Genomic DNA, 21,599 nt, shown 5'->3' with positions numbered 1-21,599 from the left:
GAGGTCGGAACCTGCGCTATGCAGACCATTGCTCAGCATGTGATTTTTTTTTTTTTTTTTTTTTTTTTTTTTTTTTTTGTGTGTTGTTCGCACACAAGTTCATTATTACTACTACTACTACTACTAACAACTCACAGCAGCACCAAGCCGCCTGAGGCCAACACATCTACGCACGCTCCTCCTCCATCACAATCTATTCAAAGCCTCCCTTTTTACACCCTCCCAGGATGTTCCCATTTCCTTTAAATCTTTCTTTATGACGTCCTCCCCACCCCAGACGGGGACGACCTGCTTTCCGTTTAGCCCTAGATGGTTGGCCGAAAAGAACAATCTTCGGCAATCTGTCATCCTTCATCCGCACAACGTGCCCTAGCCACCTCAACCTTTCTTTCATTATAGCCCTAGAGAGCGGTACTGAACCACATTTTTCGTATAGCCTATTGTTTGAAATACGGTCAGTCAGCCGGGTACCCAGAACAATCCTTAAGCAATTTCTCTGGAAAACATCTAGCAAATCTTCGTCCGCTTTTCGGAGCGTCCATGCTTCAGAGCCATATTTGACCACTGTCATCACTGTAGCTTCTAATATTCTAATCTTGGTTTGCAGACTTATCTTCCTATTCTTCCAGACTTTTTTTAACTGTGAAAAAACACCCTGAACCTTGGCTATTCTATATTTAACATCTTCACTGCTCCCACCATTTTTACTGATAATACTACCAAGGTAAGTGAAGCTGCCCACCTGATCAATCTTTTCATTACCCAACATCACCTTTTCATCTTCACTGATTCCTAGCCTTAGTGACTTAGTCTTCCTAACATTATCCTTTGTATACAGCACCTCATATATTGTATACAGTACTGAAGTACTGTATACAATATCCTATAGTGTGCTAGTCTATTATGTACTAATTAAGCAGATATAATATAATATACTATATATTGATCATATACTGTATATGCTGAAAATAATTGCACACATTGAAATGATGGAACAAATGCGTTGCAAATAAATTTTCTGGCAAATAAATTTTATTCCTACAAAGTTTTAAAAGTTTTCCCTCGAGCCCAAGTTAAAAATATTGCTCCTTCCTGTGTGTAATACTATATATTGTAATAATCATGGGCTCTATATATGCTCTTAAAAATAATTTTTAGAGCCTTATCATTTTAAATGTGCTGTTACTTAAAAAAAATTACTTAAACTGATATTCTGTCTACTAATCTCATTTACTGATGTACTGTATAGTGACGTGTCGATGCATTTACTGATATATTACTACTACTGTATCACCTGCAATTCACAATTTTGTATTAGATGGCGATAAAACATCAAAATATTAAACATCGAAAAAAGAATAAAAGGCCATATTTTGAATATGATTAAATTATATGATAACGATATATAAATCACTATTTTTGATTTGCTTTCCTTAAACCACTATTAGATAATCCTTTGAATACAGCACCTCATATATTGTATACAGTACTGAAGTACTGGATACAATGTCCTATAGTGTGCTAATCTATTATGTACTAATTAAACAGATATAATATACTATATATTGATCATATACTGTATATGCTGAAAATAATCGCACACATTGAAATGATTTTTTAAAGTGTCCTTGCCATCCTAGAGTTACTTGTTTGGGAAAGCTAGTAATTTTTTTTTCTACCAAGATGACAGGTGTTGGCCTTCTAAAAACGTGTGGGAGAATCAATTCTTACGCACTCATTTGTGTTTTGATGGAACAAGTTTAGTTCAAATGTTTGTGAAGCTGCCCTATTTTACACTAATAATTCGAGTTTTGTGGTTGGTCGAAAAGATTAAGAAATTATGTAGCTTCAGTGATCAATTGAAAGATAATAATTCATGATGTCTGTTTTTTCTTCTTTTTCTTCTGAAAAATATTTGTTTCTCCGAAATAAGATTCCATCTCTTGAGATACTATTTCAAATTGTGATTTTAAGAATTTGCTACTTAATATCAGCTAACATCAATTACTACTTTATACCATCTTCTGGCAGAAATTCCGGTTTTAAAACATCCAATTTTTCTAAAACTTCCGAATCGTCTTTCAGGTATATTTTGATGGAGTAATGATGACGAAAGGGGATACAAAGACATGAGCTCTTGTGTAGATGATTGTGTTGCAGCCAAGCTTCCTAGGGATTTGATAACGAGATATTGTTATTATTTGAATGTCGCATAACATGTATTGGTGGGGGGCGGGGGGTTGAGGAGGGAACTAGGCAACTTGTAAGTTCTAAAACGAAATATTTATTTGAATTAACATTTTATCTCCTTTTTACATTTTTCTGCATAAAAGCTGCAATACAAACAATAATAATATTATATTGTTTTTATCTTCTGTTCTATTCTTGTGTAGATACATCTTTTCCTAATGAAACTCCTCCATAAGTTTTTTTTTTCCTCGACGAACCAGATATTATTTAGGCATTTACTACTCTCCATTAGACACATTTGCTCAGTATTGGATAGCGAACCAGTTATTATTTAGACATTTACTACTCTCTGTAATACAACATTAGACACATCTGCTCAGCATTTAGTAAAGAACCAATTATTATTTAGGCATTTAATACTCTCCATTATATAATATTAGGCACATCTGCTCAGCATTTGGTAACAAATGAGTTAATATTTCATTTACTACTCTCCATGATATAACATTAGACACATATACTCAGCATTTAGTAACGAACCTGCTATTATTTAGGCATTTAATATTCTCCATGAAACAACATTAGGTACATCTGCTCAGCATTTTTGTAATACAACATTAGACACATCTACTCAGCATTTAGTAACGAACCATTTATTATTTAGGCATTTGCTAACTAGCCTTTTATTAACGGAAAAACGGACAAAGATTTTCTTGATGTTTTCCAGAGAAATTGCCTACGGACTGTTTTGGGTACCCAGCTGACTGACCGTATTTCAAACATTAGGCCGTACGAAAAGTGTGGTTCAACCCCGCTGTCTAGGGCTCTAATGAGAGAAAGGTTGAGATGGTTAGGGCACGTTCTTCGTATGAATGATGACAGATTGCCAAAGATTGTCCTTTTCGGCCAACCATCTAGGGCTAAACGGAAAACAGGTCGTCCGTGGTATTGGTGGAACGATATCATAGGCAGCGCAATAGCGCTACCTAAGCAAAGAACGATGTTTGCACAATGTATTATTTTTTCTTCTATACCAGGGTACTGCGTATCGAAGGAGTTGTCGTTGTCGTAGAAACTTCGAAAAGGGCTCTTTCCATTGGAAATTGGAATGGCTAGTGCCCTTTTTAATAGTCAAAAGTTATTGGAAGGCAGCTAGCACCCCTTCCACACCCACTATTTCCCCTAACACATCCAATCAATATTTTGAGATAGCCATTTTGTTCAGCGTAGTTGATTTCCAGATAAAAATTATGTTTTTGAGGAGGACACTCCCCCATAGCCCTCAGGGCAAGGGTTTTAAGTAATATCCTGGGGGTATATAAGAACGATGTTGGCACAATGTATTATTTATTATTATTTTTTTCCTTTAGACCAGGGCACGTCGTATCGAAGAAGTTGTCGTAGAAACTTCGAAAAGGGCTCATTCGATTGGAAATTGGAGTGGCTTGTGCCCTTTTTAAAAGTCAAAAGTGATTGGAAGGCAACTAACACTCCTTCCACGCCAACCATTTCCCGAGACACATCCAATCAAAATTTTGCGATAGCCATTTTGTTCAGCGTAGTTGGTTTCTAGATATAAATTATGTTTTGAATAGTCAAAAGTGATTGGAAGGCAACTGACCCCCCTGTCACGCCCACCTTTCCCCCAACCACATCCTATCAAAATATTGAGATAGCCATTTTATTCAACGTAGTTGAAAGTTCTGGAAATTAGGTTTTTGAGGATGACAACCCCCCACAGCCCTCAGGGCAAGGGTTGTAAGTTATGCCCTGGGGGCATATACAGTTTCTATAGAAAGCGTTGTTGTAGAAACTTCAAAAAGGGCTCATTCGATTGGAAATTTAAATGACTAGTGCCCTTTTTATTAGTCAAAAGTGATTGGAAGGCAACTAACACCCTTTCCACGCCCACCATTTCTCCAAACATATCCAATCAAAATTTCTAGGTAGCCATTTTGTTCCACGCAGTTGAAAGTTCTGGAAGTTATACCTTTGAGCAGGACATTCCCCCCACAATCTTCAGGGCAAGGGTCATAAGTTATGCCCTGGGAGCATATAAGGTTTTTATTGAAATCTTTGTCGTAGAAACTTGAAAAGGGGTTCATTCCATTGGAAATTCAAAGGACTAGTGCCCTTTTTAGTAGTCGAAAGTGATTTGAGGGCAACTAACCCCCTTCACGCCCGCCTTTTCCCCAAATAAATCCAATCAAAATTTTAGATAGCCATTTTATTCAATGTAGTTGAAAGTTTTGGAAATTAAGTATTTAAGGATGACAACTCCCCCCTACCCCCACAGCCCTCAGGGAAAGGGTTGTAAGTTATGCCCTGGGGGCATATAAGGTTTTTATTTAAAGCGAAGTTGTAGAAACTTCAAAAAGGGCTCATTTGATTGGAAATTGAAAGGGCTAGTGCCCTTTTTTATAGTCGAAAGTGAATGAAGGGCAACTAACCCCCCTCTCACGCCCACCATTTCCTTAAACACATCCAATCGAAAATTTGAGATATCCTTTTTAATCAACGTAGTTGAAAGTTCTGGAAATTAGGTCTTTTAGGATGATAACCCCCTCAGAGCCCTCAGTGCAGGGGTTGTAAGTTATGCCCTGAGTGCATATAAGGTTTTTATTGAAAGTTGTGTCGCAGAAACTTCAAAAAGGTCTCATTTGAAATGTGCAAACCAAAAATGAGCAAAAATAAAATAATCTATCAAGCGTGAAACTACCACAAATCAGCATCGATAAATAAATGAAACTTAAAACGAACGGAAATTACAATAAATATCCGAATCAAACTCAAAACGAGCAGAAATTAACATAAGTTGGGCTCAAAACCCCTTTGCCTTCCCAAGACCAGAACATAATTTGCACTTTACTGAAAAAAATAAGAGTGAATGTGCATTTCTAGTTTAATATACATTTACAGATTATTTGGTAGTCAAAGTGTTATGATTTTTTCACGCATTAGAACAATAAAGGTTAGCACATTTATATTTTTCAGTGAAAAATAAATTATGTTATTGTTTTGGGAAGGCATGGGGGTATAACAATAGATACGTCTGCTCGGTATTTGGTTTCTAATATTGATTTTAGGTAAAAATTGATTTGTAAACAAAAAGAATAATGACACTATTAACACTAGGTTTAAGTCTTAAATGATTATGCATCATTTATTCTAATATGGCAATTTTTTTTTTTTTTTACGATAATTTAAGTGAACGCTTTAACAGGATAGGCCTTACTCTCCTCAATCAAGGCCACCTTGTGGCTAAACTTTTCCATCATCTGCCGCATTTACGTTGGGCTATATTAGGTTCTCGTGCCAGGTAACAGTAAGTAAAATTTTCAGTCTAATAACTATTATTCTTGTTAAATAAATTCGCTTTCGATTTTAAAAAGTCAACTAGTGGTATTTCCTGTGAAATTATACATCTGTTAGAATATTACTTCCACAATAAAAGCCTTGTAGGCTTGATCTGTCGACTTTTAGAGAAAGCTTAGACATTCTTCATAAAAGTAATCATTAAAAACATTAATACAATTGCTTTGGCAACTTATTTTAGCAATATCGCTAAGTGATAAAAATGTCACAAGTGGCAACAAATAACTAAGAATATTAATACAGTTGCTTTGGCAATTTATTTCAAGAATATCACAAGTGGCAACAAATCACTAAGAACACTAATACGATTGCTTTGACAACTTGTTTTAACAATATTATTTTTACAACATTATAACAATATATAGAAGTGGCAAAAAATCGGAAGTGGTGACAAATCACTAAGAACATCAATCAATCTGCTTTGACAACTTAATATGGCATTAATACAAAAATATCGGAAGTGGTGACAAATCACTAAGAACATCAATCAACCTGCTTTGACAACTTAATATGGCATTCAATACAAAAATATCACAACTGGCAACAAATCACTAAGAACATTAATATGATTTCTTTAGAAATCATATTCATGATTGAACTTGATTGCCAAAGATGTTGTTAGAACATTTAACAACATCTCTAAGTGGCAACAAATCACTAAGAACATCAATACAATTGCTTTTTCAACTTAATATGGCTTAAATACAAAAATATCACAACTGGCAACAAATCACTAAAAACATTAATATGATTGCTTTTGCAACTTCTTTTAATAGTATCGCCATTTTATCTTACCAGACATGTAAGTAGAGGAGAGAAGTGTCTCTACCCCACCCCCCACTCTCTCTTTCTCTCTCTCTCTCTCTCTCTCTCTCTCTCTCTCTCTCTCTCTCTCTCTCTCTCTCTCTCTCTCTCTCTCTCTCTCTCTCTCTCTCTCTCTCTCTCTCTCTCTCTCTCTCTCTCTCTCTCTCTCTCTCTCTCTCTCTCTCTCTCTCTCTCTCTCTCTCTCTCTCTCTCTCTCTCTCTCTCTCTCTCTCTCTCTCTCTCTCTCTCTCTCTCTCTCTCTCTCTCTCTCTCTCTCTCTCTCTCTCTCTCTCTCTCTCTCTCTCTCTCTCTCTCTCTCTCTCTCTCTCTCTCTCTCTCTCTCTCTCTCTCTCTCTCTCTCTCTCTCTCTCTCTCTCTCTCTCTCTCTCTCTCTCTCTCTCTCTCTCTCTCTCTCATGGGTGCCCATAAACTGAATTTTAGAGGGGGACTTACCTGGTCTAATCGGCACTATATGCCTATATTTACCTATACGTCAACTTACCTTTTCAGCAAATCCCAATTTGAAGCTAAAATATACAGTGACTCTTCTAGTAAAATCAGAATGAAATCAAATTATTTTAAAAATCAGTCCTTCAAAGTGAAATCTTAGATTAAAAAGAATTTTTAAGTTTGATGAAACTTCCACAAAGTGAGTTATCTTACGAAATAATGATCCATTTACTTTCTTCTAAGTTTCGATTTTGTGTCTAACTTCTTGCCCTCTTTTTTTAAAATAACTGCTTAAATCACTTTTTGTTGGATAAACTATCAACTAGCTTTAATAACCCTAATATATGCTTCTTTTCTGTGGTGCTGGCTGGACTATCTTATCCTATTTGGATAGATCTTCGCACGAATGTTGTAGTGTGTTGGTCAGCCAGCTTGAGTGATGAAGTTTTATTCGCGTGGGACCTTCTAAAAACTTTCAGGTTAAACTTCTTCTTCTTAGCTTGATGAAATCTCTCAAAATTTGGTTGTTATTTTTCTAGGGAGCTGATTGCTTTGATGCCAAGATAAATTTGGAAGTACAGTATGCTCCTGAGCATGTTATTGCTGCAGTTGAGAAAAATGGTGGCATTATCACGACTGCATTTTATGATGTGATGAGTTTACAAGCAGCCGTAGATCCAGAAACCTTTTTTAAAAGAGGTATTCTTTTTCTTCTTTTTGAAGCTTGAAGTTGTTTTTTTTTTAGCATTTTAAAATTGCGTAGTACTGATAATTTATAAATTATCGTCTTAAAAATGAATCTTCTTTAAGTGCACTGTACTAAAATAAGTTTGATTTCGAGAATTGCTTAAAGCGCCAAGAAAAGTGAAATTCAATCTGATTGATTGAATAAGATTAATTTAATTGATTATTTAATTAAGATTAAGATTGATTAAGATTAATTTAATTGGTAACCAACGCAACCATATATATCATAAAAATTGGGGAAAACAGTGATTCAATTTTTAGTGAAAATGATCCTCATATGATGTTATGCAGTTATGGTTTTACCGGGAGCCATATTACAAAGAAAAAGAAGCGTGTTGGAAAAATCAGCAAAAATTATCTAAAAACGTACAGCACCAAACAGTTAAGAAAGAGTTGCCTTCCTTTAAAAGTTCAGTTAGGGACGGAACCAGGGGGCTGTTTGAGGGGCAGGTATCCCCCCTCCCTGGAAGGTCGAAAGTTTCACTATCTACACTATGGAGGGGTGAAAAACACTAACGAGGGAGCTTAAGTTTTTTTGGTTCACATCCTCGCCTAAACATTAATTCCGTATCCGACTCGGGTTGAAGTTGTCTTTGGGAAATAATATATTGTTAGTGTCTCATAACACATAAAAAGTATTGTCGAATTTGATTAATTAGTTTTGCTGATTTGTTTTCATGGTTCAGCGCGGCAATACTGTCGGAAAATTCCTTAATAACCTCATAATTTTATATCAACTAAAAGAATAATTTAATACAAAATCGCTGTTTTCAGATATAAATAGACCTAAGATTAGTCAAGGGGCAAAAAACAAATTATTTTTTAATTTTTAAATCTTTTTTTTACATAAAAAATCTTCATTTTGATGGTCTTAGCACTAAAATTCGTATAAATGGAATTGAAAAGTGCAAGGCAGTTGGTGTTTCCTGTGCCCCACCCCTGGGTTTGCTACCACCTTCTCTTGATTGACTTACAAAAATACGCCACAGACATAAAACAAGGAAAATAAATACACTTTTGACCATAGAATTGTAGGGAAGTATTCTACGCTTTTTTCTTTGTTCAGGCCATAATTAAAATAAGATCAGAAATTAGATTGACTTAACTTACTTGTTAATCAAATAATTTATAAATATCTGTATTAATTCTTACCAATATCCTAATCAATCAATATCTTTAATTATCATCATGATTATGATCATCATTATGGGACAAATATAATAAATTGTGAGATTGTTTAAGCAGTGTAAGCTTACATAGAATTGTAATCTCACATGGAATTCTAAGAGGTAGGTACAATGGTTGCAATTCTCCGTTAAACTTGCGATTTGCGAAAAGGCTACAGACGTAACTTGTACCAATAGGACAAGATACTTATATAATTTTAAATTAGTTTTAGATGTCTCCATTAGCCGATTCACGGCTATGGTATTTCTTAGACTTTTTCTTGGAGAATAATCTTATCTTGTGTGGAAAATGAGATGTTTTCTGATTTTGCATGGTTTTTTCATACCTTTTCGACGTATTTTTCAATTAAAAAAAATCAAAGTGTATTTCAGAAATATAATTTTGTTAATGGATGAAGCGGAATATCAGCTATCAAATGATGGCAAAAATATTATCTTACGCTGAGACACAAAAACCATAGGACTGCTGAAAAACAAACTTCCAAAAACTTGTGCATGGAATATGAACCTTAGAGTACCAAGGTAAAAAAAAAGGTAAATAATATGGGACTAGACTTTAAGAGTTTCTACCGGTGGTGCTGATCTCTGTTTCATGGCCCCTCCCCCAGGAAGTGCAATGGGGGGGGCAGCCATCCAGGATATCAAAATAAAAATTTTTGCCTCCTAGATCAATCCTTGGTCTATTCATTCCTGAATATCGCAATTTTTTAAGTGTTTTCGTTGGTTGTTTCAAAATTATGAAGTTTCTAGGGTAGCATCACATTTTTATCAGTGTTGCCTCGATCAACCATAATAAATAAGTGAAATTAGCTAATTGAATTTGGCAACGCTGTTTGGTCGTTGAAATTTTCACACTACCATCTGTTGATTCCCGAAGAAACCTTCGAGAGAAACCTTCACCTTCTAGAGCTGTTCGGTGCCATATATTTTTTCACTTATTTTTGCTTGTTATTCATTTCTGATATTTATAACCAAAACTAACCTGAACTAACTTAAACTTTTGCCAGTATAAGACTGAAAAAGCTGACTCGCAAAGCTAATTGAATCCAAGGAGAGAAAAAGGAATTTCGGACATTTACCGGTGGATGTCGACATTAACCAGATTTCGGACATTCACAGTAATAAATAAATATATATATATAAATATAATATATATATATATATATATATATATATATATATATATATATATATATATATATATATATATATATATATATATATATATATATATATATATATATATATATATATATATATATATATATATATATATATATATATATATATATATATATATATATATATATATATCATGTATATATATAAATGGTTACGGGACTCGTCAAGTCTGCTAGGCTATTTGCGCCCCCTCAGGTGCGGTATTTTGACTTTGGGCTTGCGTATCTTGTTTTTTCCTTTGTTGAAGAGCCTTCCTTGATTGTGTGAAGTTGTCCACAATTGTTTTTCGCAAAACCCAAGAACAGCATCCGGCCGCTTCAGACGGGTTTACTGACAAGATTTTCTTCAAGAGAGAGTTGAAAATTACCTACAACTCGCCAGTCGTTTGCGCACTTGATCCTCAGAGCCAGCACTACTAATAGAACTTATCTCTCTCACCTCGGAATCCTCAAGACATTCTTTCTTCCGTCATTGTCGGTATTTCAAATATGCAGGGGGATAACTACGCTTTACTAGGCTTTCTCCTGGACAGATAATAGGCGGAAGGTCAGTGGCTCCTGGTAACTGAAATTGGGTCCAGTACGCCCACATTTATTGATAGGTGTTAACAGGCCTATTACTCTCGGGGTAACATAGGAAGTTTGTCACCACCAAACTTCTAAGATTTTAGTAATCGCGAAGGTTGTGTCAACCTGTTTGCCGCATTAATTCCCAACAGCATCAAGTTGGTAGTTCATTCCAGATGAAACAAAGACAAGACATATATTTAAATTGTTCATGTGTGGGTCGACTGCGTTTATAACTTAAGGACTCTACTCGGGCTAACAAAGGGATCTTGAAAGTCGAAATTGTCTCTATAATTTCTTATATCTTGCCCACAAATGTCTGGTTTTTGTGTTTTGGAGACTTGCCCATCGTCAAAATTTATCCATCCCCCAAAAATAAAGCTATGTTTATGTGGTCTTCCCCTGTTTCTCCCCTGTTTCTGCTTTGAAACGATAATTTGAAAAGTAAGATATCACACAGGAAAAGTGCATAATTGTCAAATGTAAACTCGTATGTTTTAAGTTTGGATCTGACTTGTGCCTAGGAAGGGGAACAGTGTATTCCCATTCTCAAAAGCAAGTACTAAATATCAAGCATTATTCATGTTGTTTCCTTCTGAACCAGGCACGAAAAGGCAAAAGCTGTTAGCCGAAGGGTTGAGAATCGTGTGATTTTATTGAACAGTTTTGAATGCCATCTATAAGTCATCAGTCATTGACGGTGGTGGTTTATAGCAAACTTGACATTGGTATAGAAAAGCTTTTATAACTGTACGAGGCCTTTGAAAACGAACAAGTAAAGGAAGCAATTAAAAAACGATAGATGGTCTAGGTCCTAATCTGATGCTAATTAAATTCTAATTTTATTGATTTCTAATTTTATCGCTTTTTAAAATTTGTTGTTGCCGCCATGGATCTGGATAAGGTTGAAATTGGAAATTAGTTCCTCACCAAATTTGCAGGTTATCCCCTTTGGCCGGTTCTTATCCTAGAAGTTATGAAGACAAATACCGGAGACAGCAAATTTGTTGTTTTTTCCAACGGCAAAAAACCGACCATCAGGTTCTGTCAGTCGTGAGTTTACTCAGTTTTGATGGCAATGAGAGGGAAGCATCAACAAAGAAAACTAAAGGTGTTAATAATGCGTTTGCAGAGCTAAAGAATCATCCTGATGTTTACCGCCGATTTCTAAGAAAAGGGCAAGATTCAGTAACGGATAGCCTACTCTCAGATCCCACTGCTGATCTCCGTAGACTAATAGTGGCTACAGAGAATGAACTTGCGACTACAAAACAAAATCTAACTAAAGGCATCGAGATACAATTAACGAAAAGCTGAAAAAACCGACTTTGCAGACTACAGCTAATTATAATGCTAAGTTTCCTGTTGAAACAATCGTCTCTGAAATTTATGATGCAGTACATGTTGAGTTTTATCCTAAATTTGAAATGATTCAAAAATATCTTTCAATCAGTTCGTGCATATGAATAATCTGTTGCAAAATCGCGTGAAACAGCTTGAGTTCGAGCTAGACGACATAGAGCAGGAAGCAACAGGTGAGTCCCTATTGTTGAACGTTGTGAAAGAGAGTCCTTTGCAGAGTGTATAGGATACCATGAAGTTCGTATTGTTTGTCAAGATGGGCCTAGCTGATATTAAAGATTTAGACATAGTTGGTGTTCAGCGATTTAGAGTTGGAACAAATAATGCTCAAAGACCAGATAAAGTTGCCCCTTTTCTCGTCCAGTTTCGATCAAAAGAAATAGCTCGCCATGTGTTTAAAGCGAAGAAACTGCTTAGTGGCTCAGGCTTATTTGTAGCTGAGAACCTTACGAAACGTAAGCGCAATCTTCTGAGTGCTTCAAGAGATTGGTTTGGAAATCGCAGTGTGTGGTCTGATCAAGACCGTATTTTGTGCGCGAAACTGATACTCCTCCATCAAGCGTATCTGGTCAATTGATGACCTTTAATAGAGTTTTTTTTTAATATTTGTGTAATTTTTTTGTTATTTTTCGTCTTTTTTTTCAAGTACTATTTCTTGTTCTTTTATATGAAAATTGATAATGGTTGATCAAGACCGATTTAGTTTTATGAACTTTTTCTAACTCAGGCTCTAGGAATTTTTACTCCCTTGGTGGGTGTTTACTTCAATTGTAAAATATCCCATTAGATGTTTTGAGTATTTTTAATAATTATATTGGTCAATTTAAAAGAAATTCCCTAAATATTTTCCAATCAATTGCTAGTAAGTATGTTTCCGATTTAAAGTGGGCTACTAGACGAGATGATCATTTTTCGATCCTTCAACTCAATACTCAGGGTCTATGTTCATCGATTGATCAGTTGAAGCAGATGGTTTTTGATGGGAGACCCGATGTTATCAGATTATGTGAGACTTTCCTTAAATCTAGTAATGAAATGCTTTTAGATATACCCGGTTACAACATGGAGCGACTAAACCGCAGAAGGATGGCAAAAAGTGGTCTAGTAATGTATATTTCTGATATTTTTTCCCTATGATGTTCGAAGCGATCTGTCAAGGAATGATGAAAGGGTTTTTGAATTCCAGTTTATTGAAATTAAATTAAAAAATAAGGTTTTGATAATTGGTAATGTTTATAGATCTCCCAGTGGATCAGTCCCTTCTTTTCTTCAGGTCCTTGATGAGGTCTTGGATTTAAAAGGCAGACGTCCATGTGAACTTGTAATAATGGGAGACTTTAACTTAAATCTAATTGACATGGCTTCCTCTACTATGGTGGATTTTCTCTCAGATATACTCGCTGTTGGGGTTCTACCAACAACCTGTATTCCGACACGTGTAGCTGATACGTCAGCGTCTTTAATTGATAACATTTTTTCGTTTCTTTGTTTGGTTCGGAATACTGTTGTAGTGAGTGATATTTCAGATCATTTTCCTGTATTTTCCAGTTTCATCCTTGAAAAAATATTGATTAGAGACACTCCAGCATCTACTTCATCTTCTTTTAGGTTTGGTTTGAATGAATTGATCCACCTTAGACCCCATTTAGCTGAGAAGACATGACATGTTTTTGGTGAGGATAATGATTTTTGTTCAAAGTTTGATTCCTTTTATGAGTCAGTGAAGGAGCCTATTTTTGACGTATGTGCTCTGTCTCCCTCTACTTCAAGGTCATAAAGATTTATTCCTCTTAACCCATGGATGCACCCTGGTCTTCTAAAGAGTTGGAGAAGAAAAAATAATCTTTGAGAAACTTTTAAGTCAGCAAAGCCATCTTTGAATGCTGCAAGTCTTCAGCAATTCAAACTCTACAGGAATGTTTTCAATTCCGTATGCCGGAAGGCTAAATTCCTTTATTATTCCAAAAAATTCTCGGACTCTGGGAAAGATATTCGAAAAACTTGGCAAGTGATCAATTCCGTCCTCTAACGTTCTTCTTCGGCTCGTTCCATCCCTCCAAGTCTTGTAGTTGGTGATGTGGTTGTTGAGGGTATTTCATCTGTTCAAGAAGCATTTACATCATTCAGTTCATTCAGATCATTGCTTCTTCAGTCAGGTCTTCACAGTCACAACCAGATTACAAATCTTATCTTGGTCCGCCTTGTCTTAAATCGATGGTGTTATATCCTGCTTCTGATGTTGAAGTAGCAAGGATTGTAAATAGCTTCGGGTTTTTCGTCGTCTAGACCTGACTGTATTCCAACTATGGTAGTTAAGTTCATTCTTCCTTCAATTATTTCTCCATTGACGAAGCTTATAAATCTTTCTTTTGAAAATGGGATTTTTCCCAGTCCTCTTAAGCGAGCTAGAATAATTGTTTTATATAAAGGTGGACGAAGATATGATCCAGCCAATTATCGTCCTATATCTTTGCTGTCTTTTTTTACCAAAATTTTTGAAAAGACCATGCTTTCCCGTCTACTTGCTTTTCTAGAGAATAAAAGATATTTTCATGATTTTCAGTTTGGCTTCCGAGCTAAACATTCTACGGAGCATGCGTGTGCAACTCTTTTAAATTTTCTTCCACACCGCGCTTGACTCTGGTTTGATTCCTGCTACTATATTCCTAGATATCCGTAAGGCTTTTGACTCTTTAACTCATGAGATTCTGCTGTATAAGCTATCACACAATGGTGCAAGAGGACACGCTAATGCTCGGTTTGATTGTTGTCTGTCTCGTAGAAGTGTCTCCGTAGACTTCTTCTCCCGCTTTTCGTCGAAAGATGAATTTGGCGTTCTTCAAAGCTCTGTTTTTGGTCTGTTTCTGTTTTTGATTTATGTTAATGACCTTATAGTTGTGGTTAAGAATCAAAAGATTTCAGTTTGCTGTCACCTATGTCATCCTAAATATTTCAATGCAAAAAAAATCCATCGTTTTTGCAGGATTTAGACACTCTTGTTGCTTTCACTGATGATAGTACCATTGGTACTGTAGTAGGAACTGAGTCTGAGATTTTTTCTAAATTAGCTGGGCTTTTTGAAAGAGTCGTGCTTTGGTTTTATGCAAATTTCCATGCCCTAAATGTTGCTAAGTCAAGTTTTTTAAATTTTTTCCCGTATTTCTCTGACGTGCCCTGAGTTAACTAATATCCAGCTTTCCAGGGGGTCTCTCAGTAGATCTAAGGAACGATATATCTGATTTCTCGGTATTCTTCTCGATGAAAACCTTTCATTCAAGCATCATATTGGACTAATTAATATGAAGATCTCAAGGAGCCTTGGAATTTTGAGGAAGCTAAAACACATTTTTCCTGGATCAATTTTTAAAATTCTGTTCTATTTTTTAGTTCAGTCCTACGTCTCTTATTGCCCTATAATATGGATGTCAACTTTCTCTTCTTTTTTGAAACCACTTTCTAAGTTATATGAAAAGGCAAGAAGGGTTATACAGGAAACAAATTGTTCTACAACTAACCTAACTAGCCTATTACTTGATTTGCAGTCTCTCTACATTGTTTCGTGCGCGTCTTTCACTTTTCATCAAATTCATGGTGATGTTCCCACAACCCTTCAAACTACTCCTTCTTTCGTCACTGATAGGTTTTCGCATCATATTCGCAATTCAAGGAATATTAATATTTTATTTACTCCATCGGTGAGGTCTGACTTTAATCCATTTACTGCTTATCATATCGTTTGGAATAGCCTACCTGCCACTCGTTTGGTAGTTTCAAAAAAAATTTTTTAGAAATTTTTCAATGTCTTTATTTTTCATGTTTAATTATTCTATTATTATTATTTTTAATTTTATTATTATTATTTAGGGGGGGGCAGTTGACCCTAGTCTGGGTTAGAAACGTTTGTTGTGAGGGTACTGAGTTTGTCTAATTTTTTTGTGGCTTGGTTTCAAATATATATTTAGGATTTTGGTTTATTTTATTGGATTGTCCTACATCTTCTTTTTTTTTTTTGGGGGGGGGTCTCTTAGAATCAGTTTTTTTGGTTTTTTTTAATATTGTTTTTTTTTTCTCTTCTTTGTTCTATTTTGCAATAATGATGCCCGTAAACTATCTATAGTAAATGTTATTACATGGATAGCTGCCGTTCCAGCTTTTCTGCCGTTAAAGTTTTTTTTATTTTTAATCCATCAACTCCCTTCTTAAGACCATAGGCGGGCGTGCCTTGTTTGCCTCTCATTACTGGCAATCTAACGGTCTTATGTCAATTTTAAATTCTTGGTCAACATGCTTGAGACTCTAGGCAGGGATGCCTTTCCAAAAACTAACAAACAAGTGTGTGTCCAATAAGAGAGTCATGCATACTCCCGCCATTTACCCGTGCCTCAGCCATTTAAACATTTGCCTCTCTATTACTTGGACTATTTGTCTTGGCTTTCTCTGTCTACAATTAGCCATGTCTTAATGCAACCTATGCAACCTGCAAAATACTTGATAACTTCAATTCAATTTTTTTTTTTTGTCTCCTTTTTGTGTATCATTTATTGGAGTCTGTTTAATTTATTCAATTATATTTAATATGTTTAACATTTTTATTCTATTGATTTAGTGCTTAATTGAAATGTATGTATCCCCCTTCTTTTACAGGCCTAGGAGCCTTTGGGGGATTAGAAGAATGTATTCATTGTGTGATTAATTAATTACGAATAATAAAAATAAATCTTAATGGATACAATATAAACAGCGAATACCACTTTGCGGTGGCAGTGTTGGAAACTTTCGCCAAGTTTCTACAATCATTTCTTGCTGTAACCCATATTCATTCAATTGGTTGGTTTAAAGAACAAAAGAAAATAATACATTAAACCACCTTAGCGACATTTCACAGAAACGTTTCTTGAGATAAACTGAACACAAGACTGTAACAGCTTTGAACAACAGTGTCATTGTTCGAAACATGTTTTTTAAGTATTGAAGGAATATTAAGTGTTCACTGCAGTAGGAATGGAGATGAAGGCTGTTGAAAAATGACCGGTAAGCCGATAAAATATAATCCCCCACCTGCAAGGGCGTATCCAGGATTTTTTCTGCCACAAAACCTAGAACCCCAAAATCAATTTAAAAAAATCAAGCTTCCCAAGTCCCCCCTTGTGTTGACTGTGTTAAACATATCAAACAGCTGGCTGAATTCCGAGCTAAATACAATTCCTAGTTGGAGAAGAATTCAGACCATGAAGTAGTCATAGAAGATTTGAAAAAACAAGTTGACATTTTTCTCAATGACCAAAAAATTGGTAACGATATACTCCATGAACGTGATCTCGAAATTAAAAAATTGAGTGAAAATATCAACTCCCATAATTCCCAACGCCTCCTTATGAAAGATGAACTCTGCAGTCTAGAAAACAATCAAGTGACCCTTAAATCGAAAATCACCAAATTACAAGAGGATTTAAAACACAACGAAGCAATTATTACTACCCTAGGGAATCAATTATCAGAGTTCAGCAAATCCAGCATTAATTGCAGAATATCCCATGAGAGCATACAAATACGTACGTGTAGTATGACTACTGATGACGCCCTTGAGTTCGTGAATAGTCCAGTGACTTCCGGTTTTTCACATAAATAATCAGGTGATAATGAACTAAACAAAAAGGTTATGGAGAAGTCATTACCAGACGACGACATTTTTATTATCTTTGAAAAAATTACGAAAGTGAAGGATAAAAGTGAAATAAATATAAAAATAAGCAGAAAGGAAAATGTGATCTGCAAGCATTTTGATAGTGGTTTCTGCAAGTTTCGCAAACAATGCAAGTTTCTGCATATTTCTCGTCAGTTTATTTCGGGAGTTATATGTGTCTTATAAGTGTATTTTTGACCATGTTGATCTTTTTTCTGTTTTTTCTTTTATTGATAAGTCGTGTACTTTTGCTCATGCATCTTCCGTATTGGAGCGCAGGTTTAAAACCCGTCGTTTTTTAGAGCGACGCCGAAAGTATTCACGACCCCCCCCCCTCCCCTTGTTCGTGTTCCATTCGACTTTAAGACTTATCCCCCTGCATACCCGATACAGAGCAGTATACCACAGGAATCCATCCCTCGAAACAATCCTCCGCCCCAAGTACTTACGCGTGCCCAGTCAGTCCAACCCCCACAATCACTTCACTCAATTTGGACCATCCCCCAAACCCCCCTCACTCATATTCCTCCCAAAAATCCACTTCCTTTCGATTCCTTTCTTCTCCGTGCGTCCAAGAAGTTACCGGCCGGTTCTGGACTTCACTCGTTATTTGCCGAAACAAACCCAACCCCTCCCCTCACAGACACCCTCCACCGTACTTCCCTCCCTCAGCATCATCTTGCCCCCCGACCTCCCCATTTAAAGAACACTCCCAACTTGACTTTTTCCCAGATCACCAGGAAACCTTCCTCCCTTCCCTTGCACTTTATCCCCCCTGGCTACCCTACCAGTATGACTCTGGTATAAGAGTAACCAGGCAGAATGATCCTCTTTTAACACCTCCATGCAGAGTTTCTAAAACTTCAAATAGTTACCGCTGTTTAGAGTCTCCGCTAGTACCTGCTCAATTAAATGCAATTGTATTTGAAAAAGATGGATTTGATCCCCCTGTCCCTTGTTCTCACTATCCAAGTTTAGCCCCCGGCAAGAATTCCACTAGAACCCCCGGCCCCATCTGTGATATAAAAAAAGTAAAGTGTAAAAACGGTACCTTCACAAGTCGCTTTCGATTCCTCAAACTTTTGCTGAACAACACTGAAAGCCTTAACTTTTAAAAACTTAATGAATTTGACACCCTTTCTAAAATATATATATTAGATTTAATCGCTATTAATGAAGTTCAAGCTCAAAATTTGCACATGTTAAAGATTAACAATTTTTCTCAATGTGATGAATCAAATAAAATTGAATCTATTCAAAAAAGAGCCCTAAGAATAATTTTTAAAGAAACTTTGGTACCATATTCACTCCATCTGAACAAGTCCAAGCTGGAAACTCTTGAGCACAGGAGAGGAAAACCGTGCCTCCGTATTTCGAAAAAAGCAATAATAAACCCTCGCACGGAAAACATGCTCCCCAAAAGACGCTCCCAATCCAGACACCGCCTGCCACGTACTGTTTCTGAACCCGTCCCTATCTTGTCCCCCATCCGTTGTTTAACCTCCAGATATGAAAAAACTTTTGTCCCCTTCATTAATGATCAAATAAACCACTAGTTTTTTTTTTTTTTTTTTTTTTTTTTTTTTTTTTTTTACTGGTGATAACCATGCTGGTGTCTGTTTGGCTCTTCCATTCCCTCCCCTTTTTATATACTCTCTTTTAAACCTTTTTAACACTATTTTTATCTCATTCTTTTTTGGGTTTTGTTTTAATTTGTGCCTTTTTAACTTTCTTACATTTGACACTTTTTGTTTTTTAGACTAATGAATGGCTTTGCCTTTCTGATATTGTTGTTTTTGGCATTGTTTAGCCAGTTTTTTAGTTGTTGTGCTATTTCTATGTCTTTTTTATTATATGACCCACGAAATGCGAATTCGGCCCTTCGGGGCTTGTGATAGTCATTTTTTGAAATAAATATCTTATCTTATCTCGTATTTCTGTACAAATTTAGTAGGTGGTGCAACCTCCTGCCCCCTCCCCCTCTCTTTTAATCATTCACTCCATCTCTTTCTCTTTCTTTTTTCCTTCTCTCTGACTCTCTCCTCACCTCTCCTCTCTCTCTCTTAGCTTATGTTGGCTCCATTTGTCCTTTTTCTTTTTTTTCTCGAGTTCAGTTTCAATTCTTTAATGCTTTAAAACTTTTTTTGTGTGTAACTATGAGCGCTGAAGACGGCTCGGTTGGGGTTCTGTCGAAATATCTGCTTTATTGTCGTTATTTAGTTGCTTATAATTATCCTTGTTGTTTTGTCATTTATTTTGAAGTTTTTTTTTCCTCGTTTCTTTTTGTACGCAGCCCTTCTGTCGATCGAACCGACTAAAGATTGCTGTAACACTTCACTCTGCCTAAGTAACTTAGTTATGGTTTTTTCGTTTCAACTTTTACTTGCTCTTGTTTTATTTTGATTTTTCATCTGCTATATCCGAGCAAAATTTTTAAATACTGCTTTATTTCTTTTTTTTTCGAAAGTGTAAATTTTTCCTTGCCAGTGTTGTAGCTAGGAGAGTAGGGGGGGGGGTCTTCCGGATGTTGCATCTGAGGGACTACTAAACTGAGTGTTTTTGTTAATACTGTGATCCATTTATGTTGTGATAGCGATCGTGCGGGTGGGGTGCGAAACCAACATTGTCCGTGATTGCTGAAAACCCTAATTAAGTCTTGCTTAAAATTTGCAAATCTTTATATTTCTAGCAGCTTTGCAGTAGCACACAAATAAGCTGATTGGCACGAGGGTTGTGAGAACATTTCGGAATACCACTAATTGCAAATTCTAAGAGCCATACTATGGTAGTTAAAAATATTTTTGTGAATCTTGGAATAATAGTTAACCGCCGTGATATCGATGGAATAGGAATTTTTTGAATCCATAGTAGCCTATATTACAAAGTTTATGAGAAATTAAAAACAATATTGTAATGTTTGATATAATATTGCATTTTCAGGTGTTCCCATACCCAAGCGAATGCTTCCACCCCATGATGCACTAGTCCAATATAGCGACCCAAAGCAGCGTGGATATTTAGCAGATCCTGACAAGATTGCTGAAGAAAGATTTATTTTATCCCAGAAGTATGGATATGAACTGCCAGAACTAAGTCAAGATCCTCTAAAGGATATGTTGTTGAGACGGAAAGATCCTAGACAAGTTTTCTATGGCTTGATGCCCGGTTGCTTTGTCAGTCTTCGAGATAAGAAAGTATTTGCTCCAAAAGATGGAGAGTTGAAGCGATTCTATGAAATAAATTAATAGTATTGTATTATGAGAATGGATTTTAGTAAAAAATATTTAATAAGATGATTACCTGCGGTACATGGCATTAGAAGTTTCTAGGCCTGTTAGAACTTAGATGGCAGCATCTGCACACGAGGAGCGCCCGATTTTTGCCCAGATGAGTCTCGGGAAACTTTGGGCTTAAATAATACCTTTACCTTTTGATCCTTCTCTTCTGAAGCTTAGACCTATGGCTGGTAGGTACACAGGGTTTGGGGGTGGGGAGGGAATTGAAAAAAAAAACTTTTTAATTCTTTGAGAAAAAGGAGCTTGTAATTTTTTCTGAAAAATTTGGGACTTATGGGACCCTGGGTGCATTACGGACTGGAAGCATTTTTAAAACTGATTTTGCAACTGGGGGAAAAGTTAGATACCTGAAATGCATTTAGCAAGGTGGGAACAATGATGATAATCACTCCGTTTAGATAACGAGGCCTAAATTATGGATTTGCCTGCTTCAAATGTTAGGAAACATCTCTGGTGGTAAAGTGCTTGCGAAAACACATACTGTCCAGTCTTTCGGGTATCTACCTTTTCCCCCAGTTGCAAAATCAGTTGCAAAAATGCTTCCAGTCAGTGATGCACCCAGGGTCCCATAAGTCCCAAATTTTTCAGAAAGAATTACCAGAAAGGTAAATGGTACATTGGACTTAAGATGCAATCAACATGTTTGGATTCTCAGACTTGACATTTTTTAGGGTTATCTATGTTCGTAGGATACAAGGAAGTATTAACTTTGCTTTAAAGACAGTTAAAGAGGATATCTCAATTTTTGTATTCCTAT

At 36.0% G+C, this 21,599-nt stretch overlaps 1 protein-coding gene across 1 annotated transcript in view; it reads left to right on the top strand.

The window, feature by feature from the left end:
• mRpL15 (mitochondrial ribosomal protein L15) overlaps positions 1-20,842 on the top strand; it is a 61,457-nt gene extending 40,615 nt beyond the window's left edge. Inside the window, exons 5-6 of the mRNA XM_089099808.1 lie at positions 7,359-7,518; positions 20,487-20,842. Of these exons, the coding sequence (XP_088955934.1) occupies positions 7,359-7,518; positions 20,487-20,791 (465 nt within the window). The 3' untranslated portion in view covers positions 20,792-20,842. The remainder of the gene's footprint in view (positions 1-7,358; positions 7,519-20,486) is intronic.
• The last annotated feature ends 757 nt before the right edge of the window (positions 20,843-21,599 follow it).

This window comes from Artemia sp. Qi Xiang Cuo, chromosome 14, assembly GCF_049724085.1.
Source record: "Artemia sp. Qi Xiang Cuo chromosome 14, ASM4972408v1, whole genome shotgun sequence".
Taxonomy (NCBI): domain Eukaryota; kingdom Metazoa; phylum Arthropoda; class Branchiopoda; order Anostraca; family Artemiidae; genus Artemia; species Artemia sp. Qi Xiang Cuo.
Note: the sequence above shows the minus strand (reverse complement) of the source record. Positions and strands in the feature narration are given on the sequence as shown.